Raw genomic sequence first — 26220 nt, 5'->3', positions numbered from 1 at the left:
AGCATCATGAAGAACAGAAATATCATATCTAAACTTGCCAGGTCTGGTAAAATTTACAGACAAATGGATCAGAAAGGGAACCTTGCATTTTTTGAAGCAGAGAAAATGTCCCCTTGCTCCACAGAGGAAGATAAACAGGTTTGGTTTTTATTCAACCTACTGTCAGCATGGTGATAATTTAGGAAAACAACCTGGAAGCTTGGATGGGCAGGATTTAGAGGTAGGGAGCTCTGCCCAAGTGTGCAGCACAAAGATTATTTTCTCTTGGATGGAGGTACAGAAATAATCAACTCAGAGGCAAAAGTTCAGCTGTACTTTGATGGAAACAAGCATTTTTATCAGAATTGAAGATCTGGCTTAGGGTGAAATTTGTTTTATTGGAAAAGAAAAGGGACATGGTTAGATATGACAATATTTGGAAGTATTCTCACAATTTATGTTCCATTAAGAATGCCAGTCATGAGTATATTATTTTTAATACATCCTGAGTGAACTGGCTTCCAACTGAATATATTTCATCCTTCCTGTTCTCCCAGGAGTCCTGTTCTGGAGAGCAGAAAAAAATGAAATACTGAAACCATCCCCAGTATTTGCAGCACAGGAATACAGCCACTCCCTTAGGCTGAGATTCAAGGTAACTACCTGAAAATGTTCTGAAAGAAAGAGATAGAGGTACATTTCCTTATGTAAAAAAATCTAGCACAGATTTTTAATTCCTCAGCCAAATTGCACTCTGGAAATAATCTGGCTTCTTAAATTACCTCATACAGTGGTGCTTTTAAAGGTCATTTCCATGTAACTTTGTTGTGACAAAGCTGATGCTTCCAATATTATTTGAGTGGGAAAAACCACCATTTTAGCATTCCTGAATAAACTGCCCTGTTGTAAATTTAAGTTCACAGATGCATTTCTTGCAGCTCTGCTTTACGACCCCACGATGAATGAAATGGTAAAAAGAAAAATTCTTTATTGTCTCTGATTTTTTTTTCTGCAGTGATTGGCTCATTTCAGGCAACTTTAATGAGGTTTGAAAGAATGCTGTAAAAGTCCTGCATTTCAGGGATGTTTTAATTGGCTGCATTTCATCATCATTCCCACTTGAACTCACACCTCTCAGGCATGAGATGTCTTTCACTGCTCAGATTCCTAAAAGGAGTTTCATGCCTGCTCCTGAAGGACTTTTTGGGTTTTGGTGGAATTTGTATATCTGTCTCTGAGTGGGTTTTGGTGATTTTTTTTTTTAATTGCCTTTGCTTTTCTTGTGCTGAAGAGATAAAAGTCAGAACTGGAAAAATAAATAAAAATACATAAAACTGAGTATGAGAACATTGCCACAGTGTGGAGGGCCTTAAAGTCAATTTATCACAACTGAAGCCAGTCAAAATGTCTCTTGCATGTATAAGCATGAACTAAAACAGCAGATATTATGATTTTTCTGGCATTCACGGCATGCTGGAAGAGCAATTTCACATTTAAAGGAATCATCTTTAAAGAAGAAGATGTGAACATTGCAGAAAATCACCAGTAAAGCAAAGCCATAACCTCTCTCTTCATTGCTTTCACTAAAGGGAAAAACAGATGGATACTGCTAATGCCACAGAACATAAACCAACATTTACAGCTCAAAGAGTGCTGGAAAGAAATACATTTTATTCATGGCTGGTGAGGCAGGGTTCTGTTCTTTACTAGAAGATCTATTTATTTTAAACAGACTCTTCTGAGGATGATTTTCATATACATGGTTACATTGTATTTGTCTCTTAATAGGTTCAGCATTTCAGCCAAGTCATTTCCTACCCTGCAGACACTTTTAAGGACAGGACTCTTAATATGGGCCTTATGAAGATTTTTACCTCTACACTGCATTTATCTGTAGTAATAAATCTTGCTTTTTCAGCACTATTTCAAAGTCAGATCCAGTATCTATTGTACTTATGGAAAATATTTACATAAGCTCTTTAAAACCTGAAATCTGAAAAAGCATTAAGACCCATTTGATTCTTTTCTGTAACTCAATGGCCCTGAGAAAGAGTTTAAAGTGTGGAAAGCAGCACTGGCAGGAGGCAGCCTCAATGAAGCACCTCCTGTGTTCTACCTTCAGTGCACTGACCACAGATTTTCCTCTTTCCTGTGGTTCCCAGACTTTAACTGCTGTCAACAAGAGCCACAACCTTTGAAACATCATCAGTGAACCAATTCCAGGAGCTAATTTTTAAAAGACTTTTATTTAATATTTTGGCTCCAGCAGCTGTGTGGAATTGCCCTGTGACACAAATCTGTGTATTTTTTTCTGCTGCCACCATACAGATTGCAATAGATGATAATTTTCTTCTGCCACACTGCTGCAGGATATTCTGCCTCTTAAAGACTGGTTTCTCGGTGATCACTTTTTCTTTTATTTAAGCTGAAAAAAAGGAAAATCCCAAATCAAGTTGTCTGGGATTTGTGGTGCACTTAAACCTTGTGTTCCAAAAAGTGCATCTTTTCTTCCTGCCTGTAACCAATTTATAATTACACCAGAGGAAAAAGAAATCATGCCCAGCTAGAGGGAAGTCACAGGTCATCACTGTGCTGAGATGGAAAGCAAGCTTTGTGCACCATAATTATGGAATTTTCCTGGAACTACTAGTTTTTGCTCCTGTTTACCTGCTAGATTCAGGCCCTCCACCTAATATATATGTAAGTGTATCAAAAAGATCAGAGCATTTTTCAGGATACTTTACAAAAAAGAGCAGTGAAATCCACTAAAGACCCCAAATCCTATAGCAAAACCATTGCATAACGCTCTTAAAATGTATTTTATTGGGGAAAAGAGGATTATAAAACTTCTTTAAACACTAAATATGTGATGTCTTCTCAGAAACAACTACCTGAAGCAGTTGCTGCCTCTCAGAGGGACTATGGGAATACATCCATCACCTGGGCAGCCACAGGAATGACTGACAGCCCACAGAAATGTGGTGAGCAGAACCTTGATTTAATGCCACTGTCAGCCTGCTAAGGCTCCTTGTATTTACAGAAGGATTTTGCCTTTCACAGGTCATCCTAGCATTTTATTTGATACTTTATATTGTTTTATCAAACAGGATTTCAGTATCTTCAGTGTCCCTTGAGCTTGTAAGAGACTCAAAGTTTCACTTTATCATAATCCATAAGAGCACAGAATTCCCACCCCCTTTTGTGGAGGAATTGTTGTGGTTCAAGAGGCTGATGTGCCAAGATGGTTTTTTCACTTCCCACATGCAGATTGTACTGCTTCATACTGAATGCTACACATTTATTTTCCATGTGTGTCTTCCATCCAGAGCCTTGAAGCAGAGCCACACTTTGGCTCCCAAAACTCCATTGGACATTGGATACAAACAACTCCTAATACGGATTTTCCCAAGGAATGTGAAAACCATTTAATGAAAATATTATGAAATAATGAATCATGAAATAATCATGAAATAATTAAGGTTTATGCTCTCATAGGAATTATTTCTGGGTTGCATCCAACCTTAAATATTGATATATAGGTTATATAACGTGCAGAAATTAATAACACTTTACTGGATATACATGGTTGCCATGGTTTCTGGACATTTATTTTTTTAAATTTAGTTTCTAAAACTCTGTACAACCCAAAACATTAATAACATGGATTAAAACTTTTTCCATCTGTTTAATATGCAATATATATCAGGACACTTCTATTTCTCAATATGCACTTTATCAAACTCAGGAAATGACTGTGTTCACATATTCATTAGTTGTAGTCATGGAGTTGCTGATGGCTCTTAAAATCAGTTTTTGCTTCATTTTCCATTATTTTTTTTCAGAAAGCCTGTCCTCATTAAAAATTTATGTCACAGAACCTCGTGTTGTCAGGAGCACTGATTGATTCATCAGTGTTGAGGATCCTGCATTGTTTCACACAGATTTCAAATCCCAACTTCACACCACTGTTGCTATCATCCCATGCCTTACAGCATAATGCACTGATGCTGATAAACTACTTCTTAGCTACCAAAAAAAAAAAAAAAGGTATTTTATTGGTAGCTCATAAAATAATATACAAATGCTCTCTCAGGTTGCTAGGATATTTCCAAAGCCCTGAAATACTTCAAGCTTCTCCCCTTTAACCCATTTGTTGGATCACAGTGCCTGGCACCCTTCCGTGCTTTCCTAAAGCAAAGTCTGAACTCCGGGAACACTCAGCACTAAAAAACCCCAGGGTTTTGCTAGTGGAAATTCTGATTTCTCCTCTAAGGAAAACCCCCAATTTCTGAGGTGCAAATCAATCAATTTGGTCCTGGATGCTGATATCTGGGATTGGCATCCTCATTCCCTCTTGATGTCCGTGAGGGATCACACATCTTTCAGACCTGTCTTTTTTTTTTTTTTTCTGTGCTATTTCTCCAGAGATTTTTCACTGATTTAATGTATTTTAGGGAGGTGGGCAAAAGCTCATCTTCAGGAATATTCAAAGAAAGGACCAGAAAGAAATGGTTCCTCAGTGATTGTGCTACAGCAGGCATGCAGACTTGTGGCTAGGATGAAATTAGAAAGAAATGGCACAAAGCTGGCATCATTATTTAATTCACACAGCTTAATACGTGAATTAAATAATTCTTTACTTCATCATCATTTTGGACCCTTAGAAAAAGAGAAATATATAAGGGGAAGGAAAATATTTTCAGAAAAAAACACACAACAGCATTTGAGAATTTTTTCCTTTGGTGAAACTTGGTCAAAACAAAATAAGGGTGCAAGTAGTCATTAGAGTCTCTTCATAGGTCACTCCAAAACCTTTGAGAATTTAATTTACATGTCCAGCAGGTTTAGTGGAACTGGATTAAACCATGCTCACTTGGAGGAAAGTTTCTGGATAATTTTAAACTTTTCAGTTTGGAAATGGAGCCAAGTGTTTGAATCTTTGATTAAAGCCATCTGGTTTTGCATCAGTCTGATAGAGCTCTAGAAGCTAAATATTCCACAGTCTGAAATTCATATATTGGTTTTATTTTCGTGTTAAATTTAGCGGAACTCTGAAGCCCCAGAAATAGAATCTCCTTCGTCGATACTTTTTATTTAATCTTTTTCTGAAAATACAACATGAAATAAAAAGATCCGTACTGGGATTATGAAGTTAGACTGTGATTAAAAGAATCTTGACTTTAGATATATTCCTTTTGCAGAAAAAAAAAAAAAAAGGGAAAAACTGAGGCAGGACTCAACCATGCAAGTCTTTTGCTCTGCACAAAACCTCTGATAAGAGAGGGTGGCAGCAGTTTTTAGTCAGCCCTCTTTCAACCAGGGACAATTAACCAGCAGAAAACTCAAGGAGCTTTAAATGCAGGGAGCAGAAATGACACCACTAAGGGAATTTGTAATGCAAAGAGGACCCTGCCCCATAGCATGTGTGGGTTGGTTACTCACCCCCATCTCAAACTGGGGTTTGTATAAAGGAATGCAAAGTGGATCCAAAGATCACCACTGGATCCCAGGAGCTCCCGTAGCTCTAACGTAAGGCCATGGAAATCAAAGAGTTAAACAGCTGAAAGCTTGGCATTTGCTTTTTCTATAGCAGCCCAAAGTGTATCATTATATTTACAGCAGAGTGAGAGAACAAAGTGCCTTGATGTATTTGCATTCTTGCTTGGCAGTGGTTTAAATTCACAATAACATGTGAAAGTGGACATCCAGTTAACCACCCCAAAAAGAGAAGTTAACATCTCTGAACATCTTTAGTTCACATCCATTTGCTGTCCATCAGTCTTGAATACTCAGTGCTGGTGAGTATCTGTGGATCAGAAGGGGAATCAGTTCATCCAGTGCACACTCTGCTTTCCCTCTGATAACTCACAGTTCTATTCCTTTCAGCTCTTCCAGTGATCCTTATCATTGTTCAAAAACCTTTTCCTCATCTCCTCCCTATCCCTCTGATGAATCTTCAGTATGTATTCACCTGCTCATGCACCCTGATTTTCACCCTATCTGACCCTGAAAACCACTCAGATTCTTTTTTCTAAAATTTTTTGAACCAATTGGTTGCACAGCTCTCATTTCCTCTTTTGCTTTCTTCTTTCTGGTATCTGTCCTTATCTTCAGCTACCTCTAAAGTATCTATTTCCTTTAGGCATTTCATTTTTTGCTTGGTTTTCTGATGTCAAGAAAATGGATGGAAAACTGTCAAGAAGAGCTTCTGTTTCCATTGTGCAATAGAAGTTCCAAAGGACCCTTCTTGCAAAGCCCAAATCCAACAAAGCAACAAAATAACCAGATTCCTCCAAAAACATGAGCAGCAGCATGTTGCCCAAGGACACAGAGTAAAAACACACCATTTTCAAAAATAACTAAAATTAATGAACCTAGCTGCTCAGGCGATTACAAAATTGATTTCCAGAGGTGCAGATCACATAGTCCTCAAATAATGACATAGAAAAGGGAACAAAAAAAGCTCTTTACTTCTCCAAACAGGTATATTTCAGTTTTAAGAAGAGAGAGAGAGATCTTTGGGATGAGACAGTTTCAAGAAATAAATTCCAATGTTACGCTGACCTGGAAGTGGCAGTGAGTGATGTGCAGCGCTTCAAGAGCAGATTTCTTTAGAAGACAACTGGAAAAGGCATCAGCTGCAGGTTGTTTCTTGAGTTCCCACTTGCACAAATTAAACTGTGATTAGAATGAAAAGAGGGGAAAAGAGGATCAGGATTATTGCATCTTCTGTGACAAAGGGACACTGCAGCAACGTAAGAGAGCACAGCTGGCATTACATTCCTGCCATCTCTGGCCATCTAGTGGCATCTTTTCCTCCACAAAATATAACAATCACTATTATTATTTCAAAGACAAACACCCCAACAGCCCACGCGTGGTGAATAATGAACTTGTAAGTACGAAATTCTTGTAATCTTATTAATGCTGTGGCACAGAAAATTGGTTTAGAAGCTTCACAGAATCACACAATCAGGTTGGAAAAGATCTTTGGGATTACTGAGTCCAACCTCAACCCTCTGCAGCCTGGTGTGCTCCAGTGCAAACATCCACTGCTCCTGCACAGAGATGTGTCATTGACCCCAGCTGGCTTTGCCTGGCGTGAGTGACAGCTTGGGGACAGTGGGAGGATGGGCTGGTGCGCTGTGGTGCAACATGTGCTGCTGCTGCTATTGAGGGTACCAAAGAATGACTAATTTATTTTTCTTTTATTTGATTTTAGTTAGAATTGGCATTGTAAGTATGAGATATGGGATTTTTGTGTCTTAGTTGTTTATTACTTTTATTTATAGTACAGTGAGTTTTATAGTATTTTTAGTTAACAAATTAAAATAAGAAAATGTTGGTGTATTTTGTTAGTTGCGAGTTTTTTTAAGGCTTAACTGTTTAATTAAAAATAATATGTATATTAGTTATATTTTTATTTATATTTCGTGACTTATAGTGTGGTACTTTTTATTCAGCTAAAAATCATTACTTAAAACTAAGAAAAAGAAGGAACAAGGAGGAAGAAAAAGACAACGTTTTAGAAAGTTTGTTTTGTTTTGTACTATTTTAAAACTTTAAATTTTAAATTCTTCACTATGTGAAATTACATACTTTTATTTAAAGTACACACTAGTGATTTTAGTTTTATTATTTAATTTTGGAAGGCATTTTCAAGTCAAAAGCAGTGTTCTTTTGAGGGTCAAAAGCACAGAAAGTTTAAAACTGCTAGGCTTTCGGGTTCTAACAGTCTGTCACTGTGTTTTGTCACTGAAGAGGTACTTCGGAGCAGAAATCACTACGGTGAAAAAAAAGAATGTTCTGGCTGTCCTGCAGCATCCAAGCGCCTGGAGATGGCACAGGGAGGTGACCCAGGCTGCAGCATCCCTGGAGCTGGAGTCTCTGCATCCCACGGCTCCTTCGCGCTCCCGGCCAGGGATGCACAACCAACACAGCAGCACCGTGTCCTGCCACGGCGGCACCTTCTGTGCCCCTTCTCTGGCGAGTCCCGGGCTCCTCAGCGCGAACCACGAACCTGCCGAGATGGTCACAGGGCCACAGTGATGAGGAGGGGTCTGGAGCATCTCTGATGAGGAGAGACTGAGAGCGGATCTCACCAAGGCACACAGGTATCTCTGAGGGGTGTCAGAGGACGGTGCCAGACTCTTCAGCGGTAGCGACAGGATAAGGAGCAACGGCCACAATCTAAAACACAAGAAGTTCCACCTCAGCCTGAGGAAAAACATCACATCGAAGGCGGCCGAGCATTGGGCAGCTGAACAGGGAGGTCGCGGAGTCTCCCTCTCCGGAGACATTCCAGACCCACCTGGGCGCGCTCCTGCCCCAGCTGCCCCGGTGACCCTGCCGCGGGTGATCTCCGGAGCTCCCTGCCCGCCCGCACCGCTCCGAGATCCCCACAGCCGCACATCCCTGCCGGAACCGCCGTTCCCAGGCCGCGGGGCCCCGGCCGAGCCGCGAGCGGCGGCGGAGCCGAGGCGGCGCTTCCTGAGGGGCGGTGCCGGCAGGGCCGCGGGCTCGGCAGCGGCTGCCGGGGCTGGGGCGGCCCCTCCGGGCTCCGCTCCCCGCCGGGCTCCGCTCCCCGCCGGCCTCGCCATGCAGCGCTTCACCGTCAACATCAAGCTGCCGGCTCGGACCCTGACGGGCGCCCTGAGCGCGCACAACCGGGGCGCGGCGGATTGGTGAGGGCAGGGCAGGGCAGGGCCGCGGGCGGGCGGGGGATCCCGGGTCCCGCGGGTCGGGCTCGGCTCTTCCCCGCCGCTGCCTCCGCCGTCCGCAGAGCCCCCGAGCAGCGCCGGGAATCGGGGCTGGGACAGCGCTGGATCCGGCCCCTGGAGCCCAGGCGGGAGCCCGGCAGCTGCTGCTGTCCGGGGCAGGGACGGAGCCGTGCCCGGGGACCAGCGTGGCCCAGCCCCTCCCGGCAGTGGCGCACGGGTGCCCATTGAAGCAGGTTGAGGTTAGGTATCGGGTAGAAGTTGTTCCCTGTGAGGGTGGGCAGGCCCTGGCACGGGGTGCCTAGAGAAGCTGTGGCTGCCCCTGGGTCCCTGGCAGTGGCCAAGGCCAGGTTGGAGCAGCCTGGGACAGTGAAGGTGTCCCTGCCTATGGCAGGGGTGGCACTGGATGCGATTTAAGCTCCCTTCCAACCCAAACCATTCTGTGATTCTGTGGTTAACTTCTGAAGTCAGACAGGCCTCAGCAGACTTTTCACTGTTACTGTAACAATTGTTTACATGCTCCTTTTTTGCCTATAAATAAGTAAACTAATAAAAAAGACACAATTAATAATATCTTTGCAAATATATTTCTTACCTGTGTTCTTACATCTGAAACTTGGGAATGCTCTTCATGAATTCCTGTGTGGGGTTTTAAACTTACAGAAGAGGATTCTGAGATGGACGCAAAGAGATGCTTTGTGGTAGCTTAGGGTTCCAGCAGGCAGTGCAATATTATTTCACAATGCTTTTATGTTACTAAATAGTATTTCCCATCTGATAAGCATCAAATACAGTGTCTAGTAACGTAGATTCAGTTTACCAAAAAAACCCTCATTCCTGATGTGAAGAGCTTTTGTTCTCTTTTACTTGTTGATGATGCTCTGTGCTCTTCCAGGGGCTGGCAGGGTTTGATTGCCTATGGATGCCATTCCCTTGTGCTCGTAGTGGATGCCAGCTCTGCTCAGACCTTGCAGGTTTTGGAAAGACACAAAGCCAGTGTTGTCAAGGTGAGATGTACTTGGTTTATGGTATATTACTTAGTTCTGGGGTTTATGTTATCATTCTAAATCACTGTAAATACTCGACATGATGTTCCATGTGATTTTCACATTAAATCTGATGCAAAATAACATGGGTTTTATGTGACCTCTTTGCAGCTAAGTCACATCATGCATGCTGAAATTTTGAGTTGAGGTTGATGGTGTATCTTTCTAGCAAATACAGAATATAAGAGAATATCTGGAATCATTTGTTAGTGTTACAGAACATAGATACATTTCTAGGAAAGCTCTTATTAACATAATAGGATTTCAAATAAACATTTCAAAATATGAAATTAAGCTCTTTGCTGCTGCCTTTTCTGATCCTCCCTGTTGTGAGAGTGCACCATTTGTCTAGGAAGTTACTTTTAAGCTTTTTGTTCTTTTCTTACCTGTAGAAAAAGAACAATAGCAGACAAAACTGAATAATTATTTTTGTGATATAAAACGGCTAAAATTTAAGTGTGGGATATCTGTACTTTCCTTTGAAGGTCCTTGTCTTGAAATTGCAGAGTTTGACTTTGAGCAGAGGGTGGAAGAGGATGTGTTTCTTTGATTCATCTTTTGTTTGGTTGTGGACTGTGACACATTCACTTAGGGTTTGAGGGTTGTTGGGCTGGCAGATGTGTTTGATGGTCCTTGGCACAAGTGCTGTATTTATTAGAAGGCAGTCAATAATTATGAAGAGTAATAGGGTCTTAGGTAGGGGAGCTTTGGTGGGGTCTTTTTGCAAAGTAGAAGAAAAAGGTTGAATGTGTCTTCTGCTTTAACATTTTCACTTAGCTTAGGGAACAAATTGTAGCAAAATTAGTTTTTTGATCCATGCAGTGATAGCATTTTAATGAGTTTTGGTTACATTCAAGAGGAAACCAAGTGCTGAAGTCCAATAATTCATAAGATAATTTTTCAAAGCCACTACCTGAAGCTTTATGAACAGAAGTAGACTGCAAGAAAATGGCTAATTTATGAGGTGGAAGAAGGAAAAAAAAAATCCCTTGTATGTTAAGAAATAGGCATTATATAAGAAATTCTGAGGCCATGATCATTGCAGATACCTTTACCTCTCTTCATAAATTTTCTTCAGTTCTTAGATTAGTTTTTTAAAAGAGTTTGTAAGTGCTAAGAGTAAAAATAAGATGGAATGGCTGTGTAAGTCTGACTTAAAACTCCTGGTAGTAGAGGCTCACACCAGCAAACCCAGTCCCACTGGGGATCTTCTCCCCAAAAACCTGTGCCTCGGTTCTGAAAAACTCCAAAAACACACCACATCTAACCACATGTTAGGAAGAAAACGAAGAAAAAAGCAATTGTTTCATAATCCTTTTGCAGTCCATTTTGCTATTTTCCTTTAAAAACATCCTCCCCTTTGGCTGTTGTAACTGTGTCTGGAATAAGTAATAGCATCCCTGAAAATGGATCCATCTTAGTTGTCCATCTGTCCAAAAGGTGTTTGTGGGGGACTGACAACTTTGTATGGAGTGGATTATATCTGATTTTACCTTTACAAAGAGTATTGAAAGCATGCTTTTATGGAAGAACATCTTAATTGCAAGAGAAGTTTTTTGATCCATCACAAGAATTAGAGGATTCAAATGACCTTTGTGTCATTGTTGATGCAATGATAAACCGTGGTAACAAGGCTTTATAAATGAGGTGGTATGGATTGTGAAAATTAAAAAAAAGTCACCTCTGGTTCCTGTTTCTGACGTGGTGATGTATTTTGAAGTCAAGTAGACAGTGACTAATACTGTTAGGAAATGATATCTTTTATTTTAGCAGAAGATCAGATCCTGTGTGGGGATTTGTTGGATCAGTGAGACTGCAGAGAGGAAAGAGGTTCATGGTGTGGGAGCACCACATGGGCTCTGGTTAGGGTTGGTCATGTGAAGATCTCCTTTTTTTGTTGTTTTGAACTTGGTGACAGCTTCCTCCCTTGAGAAAGGATGTTTTCCTGACTTGGAATTTGCTTTGGAGTAATATACATTTAACTGAGAAATAAATAGCTTTGTAGGTTTCTGCAGTTACAGTTGCACAGCCACCTGCAGATATCCTCAGGGGTAGTTCTTTCTTGAACAGCGGAGAAGCAGGAATTGCAAAAATCAAATCTGTAGGTAGAGTCTCTTAAGAGTTCTTTGTGATTCTGGTAGAAACATGCTTTGAGTTTATAGCTAGAGCTAGAGATTGTGTGCTGTGCATGTGTCACATTAGTTTATTCAGCTGGTCTGTGAGGCACATCCTGCTCACACCTCTGAGAGGGGCAGCACAAAGGTGCCAGCAGGGCTTTGAATTCTGCTGTAGATCTGGTTCATGATGCAAAGTTAGTGGTGCCTAATGATAATCCTGTCCCAGTTTTTAAATGTCATGTTTCCAGTATCTGCACAAAGTCCTGTGTCTGCCTCACCCTTTCCGTGGCAGGCAGTAAAGGCACAAGGGCTGGAATTTTTGTGGCAGGTGAATTCCTATTAGCTTAGCAGTAATGTTTCTTTATTCTACCAGTTTCAGCAGTCTCTCCTGGGGCAGAAGTTCACTTTAAAAGCAGATAGCAAAAAACAGCTCCATGTGGGATAGATAAGGAAGAAGTCAGTGTTATCCATCCCTTTGTAATCTGGGAGTTGTAGATAGGGTGTTTCAGATTTCAGGACACAGATTTCTCATAAGTATTACCAATTTACAAGCCTGTGCAGCTTGAAATCCCAAACTGGAAAGTGGTGCCTGGAAATCGGTAATTGCAATGTGTTGAAAATAACCAAAAAGGTAACAGATGTCAGCAGTAACTTGTTTTTGTTTTGTTATGAGACAACACATAAATTAAAGACTAACCTTCCTTCCTCACCAGTGCCACAATACATTTGTCAGATTAGGAAAATTACGTGTTTTAGGATATGTGTAAAAACGGAATGATAATTTTTCAGCTTTCGTTGGAAGTCAGTGGGTTTAGGTTTGTGGGTGCCCACAGAACCTTAAACATTGCCATTTGGTTTCCTCTAAATATTTGAGTGGATTCTCCATATACACAGTACATAGTCTTGTAGTTACCTTCATGAACAAGGGGTTTTGATTTATATAACTGAGAATATCAGCCATGCAGTCATGCAGCACAGTGCTGACCTACCTTAAATTTACACAATGCTGGTGGCTTAGAGGTATGGTACAGGTGCTGTTGGCATTAGCTGTTACCATGCTTTTTCATTGAGTTCATTATCTGAAAAATATGAACTATGGTGTCTGTGCCATATATTTGTCTCCTTTAACCGATTCCCATATTTTCAGGTTAAATGGGCTAAGGAAAATTACCACCACAATATTGGCTCTCCATATTCCTTACGTTTGGCTTCTGCTGATGCCACAGGGAAAATCATTGTTTGGGATGTGGCAACAGGAACAGCTCGCTGTGAAATACAGGAACATTCAAAGCCCATCCAAGGTAATGATAGTGCCTGATGTTCATGTGGGAGTTTTATGGAGCATTGTGTACAAATCCATCACCTGCCTCTTATAAACTGTGCTCAGTTCTGACAGGGAATTTTCCTGTTGGGACTACCAGCCCTCTGTATGCTTGCTTGTTCATTTTATGAGTAAATGTAAAATTTATGTCCCCCAGAGGAATGCTGTGAGATTTAATTCATTATGGTGATGTTTTCCAAGATCCTGTGACAAAATGGTAGAATCTATTTTTACGAATGTTATTGGTTGAAATAGTAACATTTGCTATGTCAAATACATCTTCCTGCTCTTCAGCTGGAGTTGGGGTTTTTGGGGCACTTATCAGCTGTTTTAAAAACCTGTAATAATGCTTCTTTATACCTGATGGGCTTTTAAAATCTATTATATATAAGTCCTCTTATGAAATTAGTTTGTTTGATTTTTGTTATTCTGTTTTATAAATCCTCTGAAAGAAAATGCAACATTTAAAATCTGTTACTGGGCCATTGAAAATTTGTTTATTGACTACAGTTCATTTTAGTTTTATTACTTTTTTGTGTGTGCTTTATAAATTGGGTTTTATTTACTCCCGACACCGATTCACTGAAGGCTTAAAGAAGTTCTGACCATGCCATTTGAAGATTTCTATGGTTCTTCAGACCAAATGAAGCCTTTTATTTTCTGTGAAACCAGGGAAAGCTCTTACCAGCTCTGAAAGAGCTGAGTGTTACACTCAGTTTCATTTTACTCTTGAGCTTAAGACTGATGAAAAGGTTTTATAGTGGAGAAGACATTTGTGAACAGGTCCAAGCTGATACCATTCCAAATATTAATTTTCTTCCCTATTTCTTTGGACAGACATGCAGTGGCTGTGGAATCAGGATGCTTCCAGAGATTTACTGCTTGCAGTTCACCCACCAAATTATATTGTACTGTGGAATGCTGACACAGGCACCAAACTTTGGAAGAAAAGTTATGCTGAAAATATCCTGTCTTTTTCATTTGACCCCTTTGATCCCTCACGTTTAGCTTGTAAGTTCATGTATATAAAACAGCGGGGCCTGGGTATGTGTGACCAGGAAAATTATTAAACTGGAATGTAAATGTTGCAATTAAAAGTAATGGTTTGGAGAGAATAATGTCAGAAATGCCAATAAGAAATCAGGAAGCAAAGACAGGGAGCCTTTGGCCAGTGTGGAGTCTCATTTCAGAAAGTGCTATTGTGTGGGAAGGGGGAAAGCAGGCACGAGTGGAGGACTTAGAGATGTAGAGATCTGAAAATAAATATTTGGGACTTTACAAAAGGAAGTGTCAAGTGTGTAGAGGGAGCTGGAGAAAGCCAAGGATAGAGAGCCGTGTGAAATGTAAAAGGCTGTAAAGGGGTGGGTGCTGAGGGAGAAGCCAGTGAGATGAGAAGACCAAGAAAAGATATTATTTTCAACAGAAAGGATTTTAGAGGGCTCAGTGTGAGATCAGTACCAGAAGCAATTCAGATGTCAAGGGGAATGTAGTGCAGATTTGTTAATTTTAGCAGAAAGAAACAGAGAAATAGGAGAGTCACCATTTTATTCTTGAATTTAACTCCATCACTCCTGACCTGTAATGAGACAGTGCAGTTGCCAGCCTTTGTAGTTTGGGGATTTTTTATCTGTCTTATCGTTCAACCTTCTATATACACTTCAGCTGTACAGCTGAGCTTTGTGCTGCAACATAAATAATGTGAATTGATGATTATTTGAGCAATGCTCTGTGTGAGAACAAGAAATGGTGATACAGTCAGTGTGTATTCTGTCTTCTATTTGCTTTGTGAATCTTAAAGAAAAACAGTTGGTGAGAGAGAATAACTGAGCTGCTGCCAGTAATACAGCAGTTTTTAATATAAACTTAATTTTGAAAAGTTGAGTTTTTTGGATATTAATTGATTTTAATGGACCATCTGCTGCTCTTTTGGGTTGTCTAGAATTATGAATTTTCTATCTGATACAGTACTATCAAAGTTATTAGCATTTCTCCTCACCAAAATGTCATGAAAATGGAATCTCACAATCACATTGCAGACTGAGTTGTGCTATTTCTCTTTCTTGGTCCAGTGCTCACCAGTGAAGGAATAGTGTTCATCTCTGACTTCTCCCCTTCCAAAGCTCCTGCCAGCTCAGGGAAGAAAGTTTACATCTCCAGTCCCCATTCCAGTCCTTCTCACAACAAGCTGGCTGCTGCTACAGGGGCCAAAAAGGCCCTTGATAAAGTAAAAATCCTAATCAGTAATGAAAAACCAAGGTAGGTTGAAAATATTTCTTCTCAGATAATGCTCTGTATACCTGATTTTATCAAAGTACTTAGGTTAAAGCCTGTAAGGTAATATGCACAACAGTATAAAAATTGAAGTAGGCAGTGTGTCTAAGGGTAATTTCCCATGAATGCCACTAAATGTCAGGGCAGCCAGCACTGTTCCTAAGTGAACTGCTTTGGGTTTGAGATGTGCAAGAGTTGCACTTGTTCCATTTGAATGAAGTGCAGTTTTTAAAATTACTCTGTAATCTTATTTAGATAAAATTCAACAGAATGTGTTTTTGAAAGTCAGTGATGCTTTGCACTGCTCTGACAGATAAATGGAAATATGCAGGTGCCTTGTGATCAAAACAGAAGTTACTTGAAAAAATGCAGTTGCAGGAAAAATGAAACTGTTAATTTTATTTTGAAGTTGATCTGTTCATTGACACAACCTGATAAAAGTTCACGTCTGATTTTACAGTGCTGAATCTGTCACACTCAATGACTGTCTTCAGTTGTCTTATTTGCCTTCCAAAAGAAACTACATGCTCTTACTGTATCCCAGGGAAATTCTGATTCTTGACTTGGAAGTGAATCAGACAGTGGGTGTGATTGCCATTGAAAGGACAGGGGTGCCTTTCATACAGGTGAGGAAGATTTGATTGGGTTTTATCATTGTAACAGACACTTCAATCAAAACTTTTCAGGTATTTTTACAAATTAATTGGTTTCCTTAGTCAAAAATCCTTTAGCTGTAAAAATTCCTGGAAGTGTTGCCTTAATGGTAACATTTTTAATGATTATTTAAACATCAGGAATTGTAGGCTCCCTTGCAAGTATCCTTTGCAAAGGGTCAGATTTTGAATTTGCAATCTAACAGCCATCTCTCTGCCCAGGTAATCCCTTGTTTTCAGAGGGATGGGTTATTTTGCCTACATGAAAATGGTTGTATCACATTAAGGGTTCGCAGATCCAACTGCAGCATCACTGCAACTCCAAGTGAGGAGCCAGGTGAGTTGTGTATCAAAAATGTCCAGAAATGAACTTTGATGCATTTTAATGGAACACCAGTAATGACAGCCATGCCTCGTACAGGATGGTGAATCTGGTGCCCTTCTAGTGTTATGTCTCTTATATGTTGAATTTAAATTTAATTTTTTGCTATGTTTTCCCAAAACAAATGCAAAAAGTTTTTGAATTCCCTGATCTTAAGTGCGAAATAGATTATATAAATATCCTAAATACTCTTTTATTTCTAAATAATACTTAAATTAGTAAGCGGTTTAACAGTCAGATATACAGTAATGTTTTAAATAAAATATTAGTGTGTTCTTTTTATCTTTAAGAAAAAAGCATTTATTAGGCAAACACAAGGTTTTGGAAGTAATTTGGTCAGTTGGAAAAACTGATTTTAGACCTAAGATATGGGCGTAAATGAAGATTAAAATTTGAATTATTAAACTTTTGTCTCATGAAATATTACTAAGAATGGTCTTTTAAATCTAATGGTGGAGACTGGACAAAAGGACTTAGATAAAATATCCAAAAAGATAGTTTTACTTGTTTATTTTGGTTTGGGCAGTTTGCTAATTTCTAGTGAGCTGCATTACTGGCTTCCAAGTTTACCAATAAACCTGGAGTTTTGGATTGTGGAGAGCAGATTCAGGTTCACATTTCCCTCTGTTGATTGCTCACATTCCATGTTTTTCACTCTGTTCTCTGGGCCCTTGGTGTTCCAGATCCAGAGCCAGCTCAGGAGCTGGTTTATGATTTAAGGAGTCAGTGTGATGCCATCAGAGTGACCAAAACAGTTCGACCCTTCAGCATGGTGTGCTGCCCAGTGAATGAGAATGCTGCAGCTCTCATAGTCAGTGATGGCAGGGTGATGATCTGGGAATTAAAATCCAGCATTTCTGGCAGAAATGTGCGGAACAGGTAATGGGATTTATTTTTCTTACCAAAGTGCCTTTTTTTTTTTTCCAAGTGGTGTTCAGTATTTCATTATATTTTAAAGGTAACAGTGATCCTTCAGTGTGTGGAAGTGTTTCATGCTCTACACACGTGTGAGTGAAGGAGGAGGAACAAACTGTCATCCAGATAGATCAGTTCCCTTTTTGGGTGGGGCTGCAGGAAATGTATTTGCTATTTTTTTTTTTTAAGGCAGTTCCATCCTGACTGTCTGGACTAAGAAAACAAAAGATAGAATGACTATTCGCTTTATTTTGGGGGAGCAGTTTCCTCTCATTTGGCTTTCTTCAGACCATATAATTTTCTTTAAGAATGGATCCCTCATTTACAGTTGTATGTAAGGATCAAATGAGTCTGTAAAGAGCTACACTTTTAGTAGGGGAATGCTTTTCTGGTGGATTTGTGTGAATTTGACACTGAGCAATATGAGCTGCACAGCAGGTGACTGGAATATGGTGGTATAAACAATGTTTTTATGTACAGAGCCTTTAGAATTTTAGATTTGGAGCAGTCTCTCCAAATACTGTGTGAAGTGATACAGTGCTTTGAACAGTCAATGAAGGTTGCTGTGCTGCAATAACCCTTTAAAGTACTATGGAATAAAATAAATAACTTACTGCCATAAAAGAAATACAGTTCTTTTGAATGTCAGTAGTACCAGATTTTCAGCATAGATCCTCTTGTTGCTCATCAGAAATTTAGTATTTTTATTCTCAGTGTTGCCAGAAATAGTGCTAGGTGGATTCCTTGTACTACATATCCAGGAAGGTTGTTTAGAATCCAAATATTCTTGGTTTTTACTTCTTCTCTTCTTAAGAGTTATTTCTAAAACATTGATCTTTGTCAGGGAAAATGGAATATTTTGGGAGCCAGGTAGGTGTCTGCTCTTTGCTGATGACACAGAGCTGCCCCAGCCAGCAGGACAGGGCTGCAGGGCCTCTTGGAGTCCCTTGGGGATGGAGATGGTCCTTGCATGAGGAACTTGTCCCCATTTCTTTTGCAGCAGTTCAAGTGCATCACCTTTGTATTCCCCAGTCTCCTTCTGTGGAGTCCCTGTAGGAGCACTCCAGAATAAACTTCCAGACCTCTCATTAGACAACATGATTGGTAAGAATTTCTTTCATTGGTACTACTGCTACTAATTTCTCCTGGTTTTGAATCACTCTACATCTTACCTTGCTTAAGAACTTCAGGTATTAGAATTATGTTCTGATAAGAACTCTGAAAAAGAAGAATTCCCGTTTGCTAAAGAAATTATCAAATGAATCCTCTTGAGGATTTTATGTTGAGGACCAATCTTCCAAGTTCATTTTCTTTAAGGAAAAAAAGTATTTTAAAATGGAATTTGGGCGAAAATCTTTGATTTTTTTGTTACTAATCTTAGAAGTGAATTTATTTGACACATCCCCTCTTTGTAAAATCTAGATAGCAACAAGTCTTCAGAAAAATTTCATCCTACAAATCTCAAGAGGAAGAAACGTGTCTTACGCATTGTTTGTAACTTTTGTTATATAAATTTCTGTCTGAAAACTTTCTATAACGTCTCCAGTTAAAATTTCTTGCTAACAAGAGCTTTCATTTTTAAGCAGGGCAAGGTGCAAGCGCTGGAGAAGAGTTAAGGAATTCATTTCTGCAGGAAGTGCACCTCAAATTCCTGCTGACAGGACTCCTGTCAGGGCTGCCTCTGCCTCCATTCGCCATCCGCATGTGCCCGCCCCTCACTACCAAAAACATCAAACAGTATGAGCCCATCCTTGCTGTTGGTGGGTGCCTTGAGCAGGTTACTCATTGCTCTGAAAAGAATAGATCCTATATTCAATACAAGTATAGCTGCTGGTACAGAAAAAACAGTCTGTCAGTTGATGCTGGGGAATTTATTACAGATAGTGATCCTTGTTTGGTTAGGTTCTGTGAGTCTTTGGGTTCTTCCTCCTGCCTTGGGTTTAAGCAGTGCTACCTGGAAAATGAAATGTAATAGCAAGTTTTTATTTATCCTGTTGTTTACTGTGATGTTGGTCTGCTGATACACTCAGCACTTTACATTCATTCTGAATGTCAGGATATAGGGAATTCTGCAGCCCTGCATTCCTAGACCAAATGAACTTTGCAGAGACTTTATTTTTGCACTGATATGAATTTCTAAAAACACCCTTGCAGCATGTTATTTTTTTCTGGATGAATCTATTTTGTCTTACCACAAATGTAGTAAAACTCATGTAGCTATTAAAATAGTTGCCAGTGAGCAGCTGATGTATTTATAAACTTGGAATTTTCCCTATTTAAAGCTGTTTTTTTCTGGCATCCTCTTTCAGACCTGTGCTCTAAACCACAGGCAGTCCATCATGACCTGATGTGATACTGCTAAAATGTGACTTGTGGTTTTCCATGAGCTGCGACTGTTAGAAAAGGTGAAATATAAAGTTTGGAAAACAAATAGGTGTAGAGTGCATTTACAGCAAGGTCTTTCTAAACTTAACATACCTGATTGGCTCATTATTGAATTTCATAGAGATGCTATGAATAAAAAGAAGTGTCTATTGGAAAACTGTAAGTTTCAGTATTTCAGAAGGTTTTTGATGTAATTGAAGCTCTAAGCTACTAAGTTACTGATTTCTAATTTGAAAGAAGTCATTATTTCAGGAAAGCAGAATTGCTTTAATGATTCCATAAAATCTACCCAGGATTCTCCCCTGGCATTATTGGGGGATAACAGTTAAAACATTTCCTTGAGACATTTACTCATCTCCAGTAGTCAAAGCAGAAAGAAGCATTCCTTTCTTCTTCAGATGGGTGGGTGTGTTGTAGAAATGCAAGAAGAATATTTAGATTTTCTACAGCCTCTACAAAAAGGTTTGGGAAAATATCTTGATCTAAGTGGGTATCAGTGGCTGCAGAGGTTTTAATATTTGGGATTTGAGTGCTAGAAATTAGCACAGTTTTTGTATAATTGTAAAATAGAATAGTTACAGGTATCTAAAAATAAGAGAGAGAGAGAGAGAGAGAAATAGCTGTAAATCCTGCATTTTCACTAAAGCATGGAAGAAAAGAAAAAAATGTGTGCCTGTATTTTTTTAATCAATTTTTATAGGTACAAGCAATGGCTCTGTCCTGGTGTTTCACCTCACAAGTGGACTCCTCCACAAAGAGTTAAGCATCCATTCCTGTGAAGTCAAGTAAGATTTTCATTTTAATTCCTGCTGTAATCTTTCTAGGAAAGAAATGCTGAAACACCTGAGTGATGTTACCCAGCAGTGTGGGTGTTAATGAAATCAGGAAAATTGCCTGTTGAGTGCTCTACCCTGACAGTGCCTTTGCTGTGTAAGTGCTGTAGCACCCTGACAAAACTGGAATGAAAATTACATTGAAAGAAATACAGGAATTGCATCTGTGCCTGCTGATCTGGGATGCATATCAACTACTTCCAGTCTCTCCAGTGCACTGCAGGACAAAGAAGTCTTTTTAGGACAAGAAACTTTATTTATTTTATAACTATTGGGATTGAGTCCTTTGAAATAATGTTGGTTGGTATGGCAGGGTTTATTTACTTTATCCCCTTGGGGCTGAAGTTGCTGTTGAGGCAGTTCTAGTCCTAAGGGAATTAAAGATAAGTTTTTAAAGGCTGAATATAAGAATCAGTATTTATCCATCCTGAGAAGGAGCAGAGTAAGTTTTAAAACTTAAATGTTGTGCTGTGTGTTTGTGTGCACACAGTGGCAGAACTTTTTGGATAACTGATGGCACAGATATTCAAGGTGGTGCTTGCTGGATACGTATTTCCAGACAAATTTGAACATGAAAATAAAATACTTCTTTCTGGTACAAATATTAGTAAAAATTTTTATCAAAATTGTGTCATGAACTTTTCATCTGGTTGAGGTCTGCATTTTACTCTGCATTCTGCAAAAGGTTAGGGCATGTACAGGTTACTGAGAATGGGCAGCTGTGAGAGTTCATCATGGAAACCAGCTTGGAATCAACCACCAAAATGAAGTAATGTAAAAGTAAAGTAAAAAGTAAAGTAATTTCTTAATGTCTGTGGTGTAATTACCTGGCACTGTAAGAAATAGAACTCCTCTTTCTCATCTAAACTGTTTGAATCTCTTGGTTTTTTACCATTAGCTACACATGAAATTATTTTCATTTTACTTTCTGCTATGCAGCACAAGAGGAGAGTCCTTTTTTATTAGAGCAATTACAGGACTCAAAATGAAAACCCTTACTCGTATTTCACATGTCAAAAAAAAAAAAAGTAAGATGGAGAGGGAGGAGGAAATAAACACAATTTGGAAAAAAAAAAGCTTTTTGCATAATTAAAAGTATTGTTAGTTTGGGTTTTTCATTTTTGTAAAGGGCTTGCAGCTTTTGAGAAACTTTAAGAATATATTGTCTTTCTAGCAAATGCCTGCAACAAGTCTTTTTAATGAATATAAAATGTTTGTGAAATCTATTTAGCCACAAGCTGTTATCAGGGTCAGTCTTTTAAATATTTGTTAAAGTTTCCTCAGTTGTCTGAGTGACTTTCTATATGATTTTTACAAGTTCAAGGGAATGCTTCAAGCAATTTCGATTAAGGCATGGAGATTATTTTCCTTTTTAAAATTGATTTTCATGGAATGCAAAAGTTTTTCTTCCACTGGGAGTTCTTACTTTACCTCTAAAATGCAGATGGATTGAATAATGCCTCTGTTTCCATTTTATCTGAAAGAACACCTTCAGGGACCATCATTATTTTAATATGTAATTGAGAACACCCTGAAATTGTAACTCAAGGCCAGCAGAGTTGTCAGTGCTCTGTATTTAGGAAGAGAATGTAATAAAAATAAAGCAATTTTCCTTGACAAATCATGTGTTCTAAATTAATGGCCACTGAGTTTGAATGTTAGCAATTCTGATTCTTTTTGTTTGGCTGGTTTTTTGTTTGTTTCTATTTAAACTTGGAATCAGTGTTGTGACCAGAAGGGAGAAGAATTGCCTTTCTGTCCTTCCTTTTAATGTAGTTTGTACTTGTGGCTTACCTTGAATATTCATTCTATTTATTAATATTGCTTTCAGTATTTGTTTAGAATTATGGAAGTAAATACTTTTCTGTTGAATTTAATTTTATTTTTATAAGGAGATTGAGGCAAGAAGCAGCAGAAATGCTTCAAGCACACAAAGAGGGAAAATCAGTCAGGACACTGCCAGGAGTGTAAGTGAGAGGAAAATCAAGAAGGGGATTTTGGCCTGGCAGAAACTGGGAGCAGGAGTTCAGGATTCCTTTGGGACAGATAGAAGCACTAATCATTCTTACTCCTCAGAGAAACTGGAAGAACCATGAAATAACCAAGTCTGATACCTGTGGACAGTAGGGAATACAAGAGATAATGAAACATCTTCAGTGCAGAGAAGACTATATTTGGGACGTGCAAATAAAATGCCTGCAGTGCAGCTTTCAGTTCAGTGGCACATTTGCAGCACTCAGTGCTGCTTTTGCTTATTCTGGGAGCAAAAGAGCTGTGTCTGGAGCAGTGCTGCTCATTCTTTTTCACTGAAGCTCAGCGAGTTCAAGGCTGCAACAGCTTTTATTTTTAAAATTGAAATCTCACTGACTGTAACAAGAATGTCTATGGCCTGCAGGCATGATTTGAAAATTACTACATTGCATCCAAATTTTAGCAGTTGGATTGAAGCTGTTTTAGCATTTGAATTTCAGCTGACTGCTCTTTGGGAAACTGCTTTGCAAACATTCATCACCTCTTTAAAAAAACTTTCTTTGAATAGAGAAATTAGAATGAAAACTATCTACCACCACTTTGGGAGCACATATGGTTTAATTTCCCGTTTTGCCTTTGTCTTTTTCTTAAAATCCTTAAATTTAAGTAGCAGCTGCCATGTCACAAAGTCACAACAATCTATTCCCAACTAGAAATGTAATTTGTGGTTTTATCCACTTCAGTGCACTTGGTGATTTGTTTGCATTGGAAACATTAATCAACTGAGTCTCACTCCTGAAGTAACTGAGACAAGTTGAATGTATAGAATCTCTAAATGTTACATTTTAAAAGAATGGATTCAGTCTGGGGAGTGGTTGGCAGCTGAATGTAACCCTTAATTCTGATAGCAAAGATTTTGCTATTTCAATAGGGAAGGCATTACTTGATTTCATCATTAAAATTTGAACACTGTCTTTAGATTCTCAATTTCTATGTATGACAGTGGCAAAAATTATGTTGTTTCAGGTGCAAGCAGTTAGCTGAGTTAAGATTTCCTTTTGAGTGTCTTGGGTTTCTGTGGATTTTTATTGGTATTGACAGATGGCCAGGCAGCAGCAGAGAAAAAAGACTTGGCCTGGTAAATCTGAGCTGATGAAAGAAGTGTAGAAAATGCTTCAGGGCTTAGCAGGAGAATGGTGAATAACTACCAGCAATAACGATGCATTAGGAGTGGACTTTTCACAAAAAAACATAGCTGAGTAGCAGATAAATGGAAAGGTGTCAGAATTCACATTTCTTCCATTTCAGAAAGCTCCCTGGATTTATGACCCTTGGGAGACTTGCAGTGTCACCCATTACTGCAGCTGTAGATTTCTATTCAGTCGTGCCTGTGATGTTTCAAGTAACTATTGAATACTTCTCATTCTAATTGAAATTAACGGTTGAACTTCCATAGGTCCTGCTGGAAAAAGGACTGGGCCCTAACTTTTGAACTTTTTTTGAGGACTTGGGAATAAAGCTTGCCATGTTTTTAAAGCTTGTACTAAAATTATATAAATATGGCTGTAAATTGTGCAAAATATGGGAGTGCTTTTTGCTTTCACCCATGTACATTGTATTTAGGTAACTTCAACTTCATGCAGTGTAAGTTGGATTTACTGACAGTAAATCATAAATACTGTAATTAATCTTTCTCATGCTGCACATATATTCCAGAGCATGCAGTTGATGTAACAGAATACTTGTCCTGGATTACTTAATTCCTGGAAATTAAGTAATCTGTGTTTGAAGGCTTTGAGGAAACCTTAATCCTTTTATCTGTGTTAAAATGAAGTTGAGCACATGTGTGTATTAGAGCTCAGTTTTGTTTAGAAGAGCTCCTTGATTTATTTCACAGATAAAGCCATTTTTTGCAGGCACCAAGTGTGTGTGGGAGATGGGGCTGGAGGAGCATCTTGTTTAGGAGCAGTCCCACCCAGTGCCACTTTCTGTCCCTTTTGCCTGTGGTGTATTTCAGGAATTGAAATTCCTGAACTTCAGGCTGAGAATCCATCTGTGCTACCAGTATGTTCTGAGCACTGGAACTTTACATCCTTGCAGCACTGCAATGTGATTTGCTTGGGAGCTGCTTTGGTGTGGTCTAAAAGAACAAAACAAAACAAAAAAAGACCAGGTTTTTGGTTCTTTTGTGGAATCTCTTCAAGGTCTCTCTTCTTGTATCTTCTTTATCTCTCTGTTGGAGTGAAAGAATGAAGTCTGCCCACACTGCACCCACATGAGTATTTTCCTGTGTGCTGGAAATTGGAGTTGTTTGATAGTAACCACTGATTTGATCAGAGCAGGGCTTTTAATCCACTCTAGTGCTGGGTATCTGTGAGGGCTTTTTGCTAAAGTTAACTGTGTTTCTACCTGAATTTTTTATTTTAACCAAAGTAGAGCTAATGCAGTCTGAAAAGAAAGCTGATCTAAAATTTAATTCAGTAACTTTATATTCACACCATAATTGTTAATATGTAGCTTCTTTTTATGCTTAAATATGATATTTCCAGAAAGTGTAGAAAATTATGTCTGTGCTAGATTTTTAAGAATATACATGGAAAAAAATACTTCTGTTCAGACTTCTAGCAATTCAAATATTTTGGCTGATATGCTCCATGCATTTCCTTCTGATACCAGGGGAATTGAGTGGATAAGCTTGACTGGGTTCATTTCCTTTGCCACATCAACACCCAACAATCTGGGACTGGTCAGGAATGAGCTGCAGCTGGTGGACCTTCCAACAGGTTGGTATTCCCTGAGAAATCTGCTCCAGGAGCTGCTAGATTTGCTGGGGAGTAACAAGTTCTGCCTGTTATTTTATTTTATTCCTTCTGTTATCATGACAAAATAAAATGATACAGAGGAGCTTTAACTTTATTTGTGGAGCCACAAGATGTGTTTTGTCTGATGTTCTGCAGATAGACTTCAACCAAATCCTTTGCAAAGACATCTTGGACTTATTAAAACAATGAGAAGTGTCAGCAGGGGGTTTAGAAGCAGCCACACAGGGTATTAGTGGTGGATTTCGTTCACAAGCTGCACATATTTCCATATTTCCAAATGTGTTTTGTCATAATCTGCACTCACTGTTTCATGTGCTCCTGAAATAGTGTTGAACCATTTATTGTGGTTTGTTTCAGCAGCAGGCCAGGCACACGGTCAGAACTTGTGTGAATGACTATAAAATGGATTTTAAACAATAAAAACTGGTACTTTTATAACGAGTTGGGAAGGTTAGAAAGTAAATAACTGTTAAAATATACTGTTGATAGCAAAATTAACAAGTTACATGTGTTTTTTCAACTATTTTGGCCCCATAATGGATGATAAATACATTCATAATGAACTCAACATTAGCACAACAGAACGAGGTATAACTGGGGACATTAGACAGCCCAGAACAGGAAGCACCTCAATAATTTTAAATTATTTTTGAATGTGAAAACCTGGAGCCATTTAAGTTCTAACTGAAGAGCCTGAATCTTGTAGCACATGGCTAGTTCTGAATTGCTTTATGTAAAGTGATTTTTTTTAAGCTTATGGAAAAACACTAGTTTTTATATTTCCAGGGTGCTGCACAGAGAGCTTATT

General features: G+C 39.0%; 1 protein-coding gene across 1 annotated transcript in view; it reads left to right on the top strand.

Moving 5' to 3' along the window:
- The first annotated feature begins 8577 nt into the window (after positions 1–8577).
- The window catches only part of WDR11 (WD repeat domain 11), a 33009-nt gene continuing 15366 nt past the window's right edge, over positions 8578–26220 (top strand). Inside the window, exons 1-12 of the mRNA XM_062496302.1 lie at positions 8578–8663; positions 9592–9703; positions 13007–13160; positions 14018–14191; positions 15250–15436; positions 15912–16077; positions 16327–16441; positions 17170–17365; positions 18402–18505; positions 18988–19161; positions 20487–20571; positions 25267–25373. Coding sequence (XP_062352286.1) covers positions 8578–8663; positions 9592–9703; positions 13007–13160; positions 14018–14191; positions 15250–15436; positions 15912–16077; positions 16327–16441; positions 17170–17365; positions 18402–18505; positions 18988–19161; positions 20487–20571; positions 25267–25373 — 1660 coding nt within the window. The remainder of the gene's footprint in view (positions 8664–9591; positions 9704–13006; positions 13161–14017; positions 14192–15249; positions 15437–15911; positions 16078–16326; positions 16442–17169; positions 17366–18401; positions 18506–18987; positions 19162–20486; positions 20572–25266; positions 25374–26220) is intronic.

The sequence above is a fragment of the Cinclus cinclus genome, chromosome 7 (genome assembly GCF_963662255.1).
Source record: "Cinclus cinclus chromosome 7, bCinCin1.1, whole genome shotgun sequence".
NCBI classification, from domain to species: Eukaryota; Metazoa; Chordata; class Aves; order Passeriformes; family Cinclidae; genus Cinclus; species Cinclus cinclus.
The sequence above is the reverse complement of the archived record's forward strand: the minus strand, read 5'-3'. Positions and strand labels throughout refer to the sequence as shown.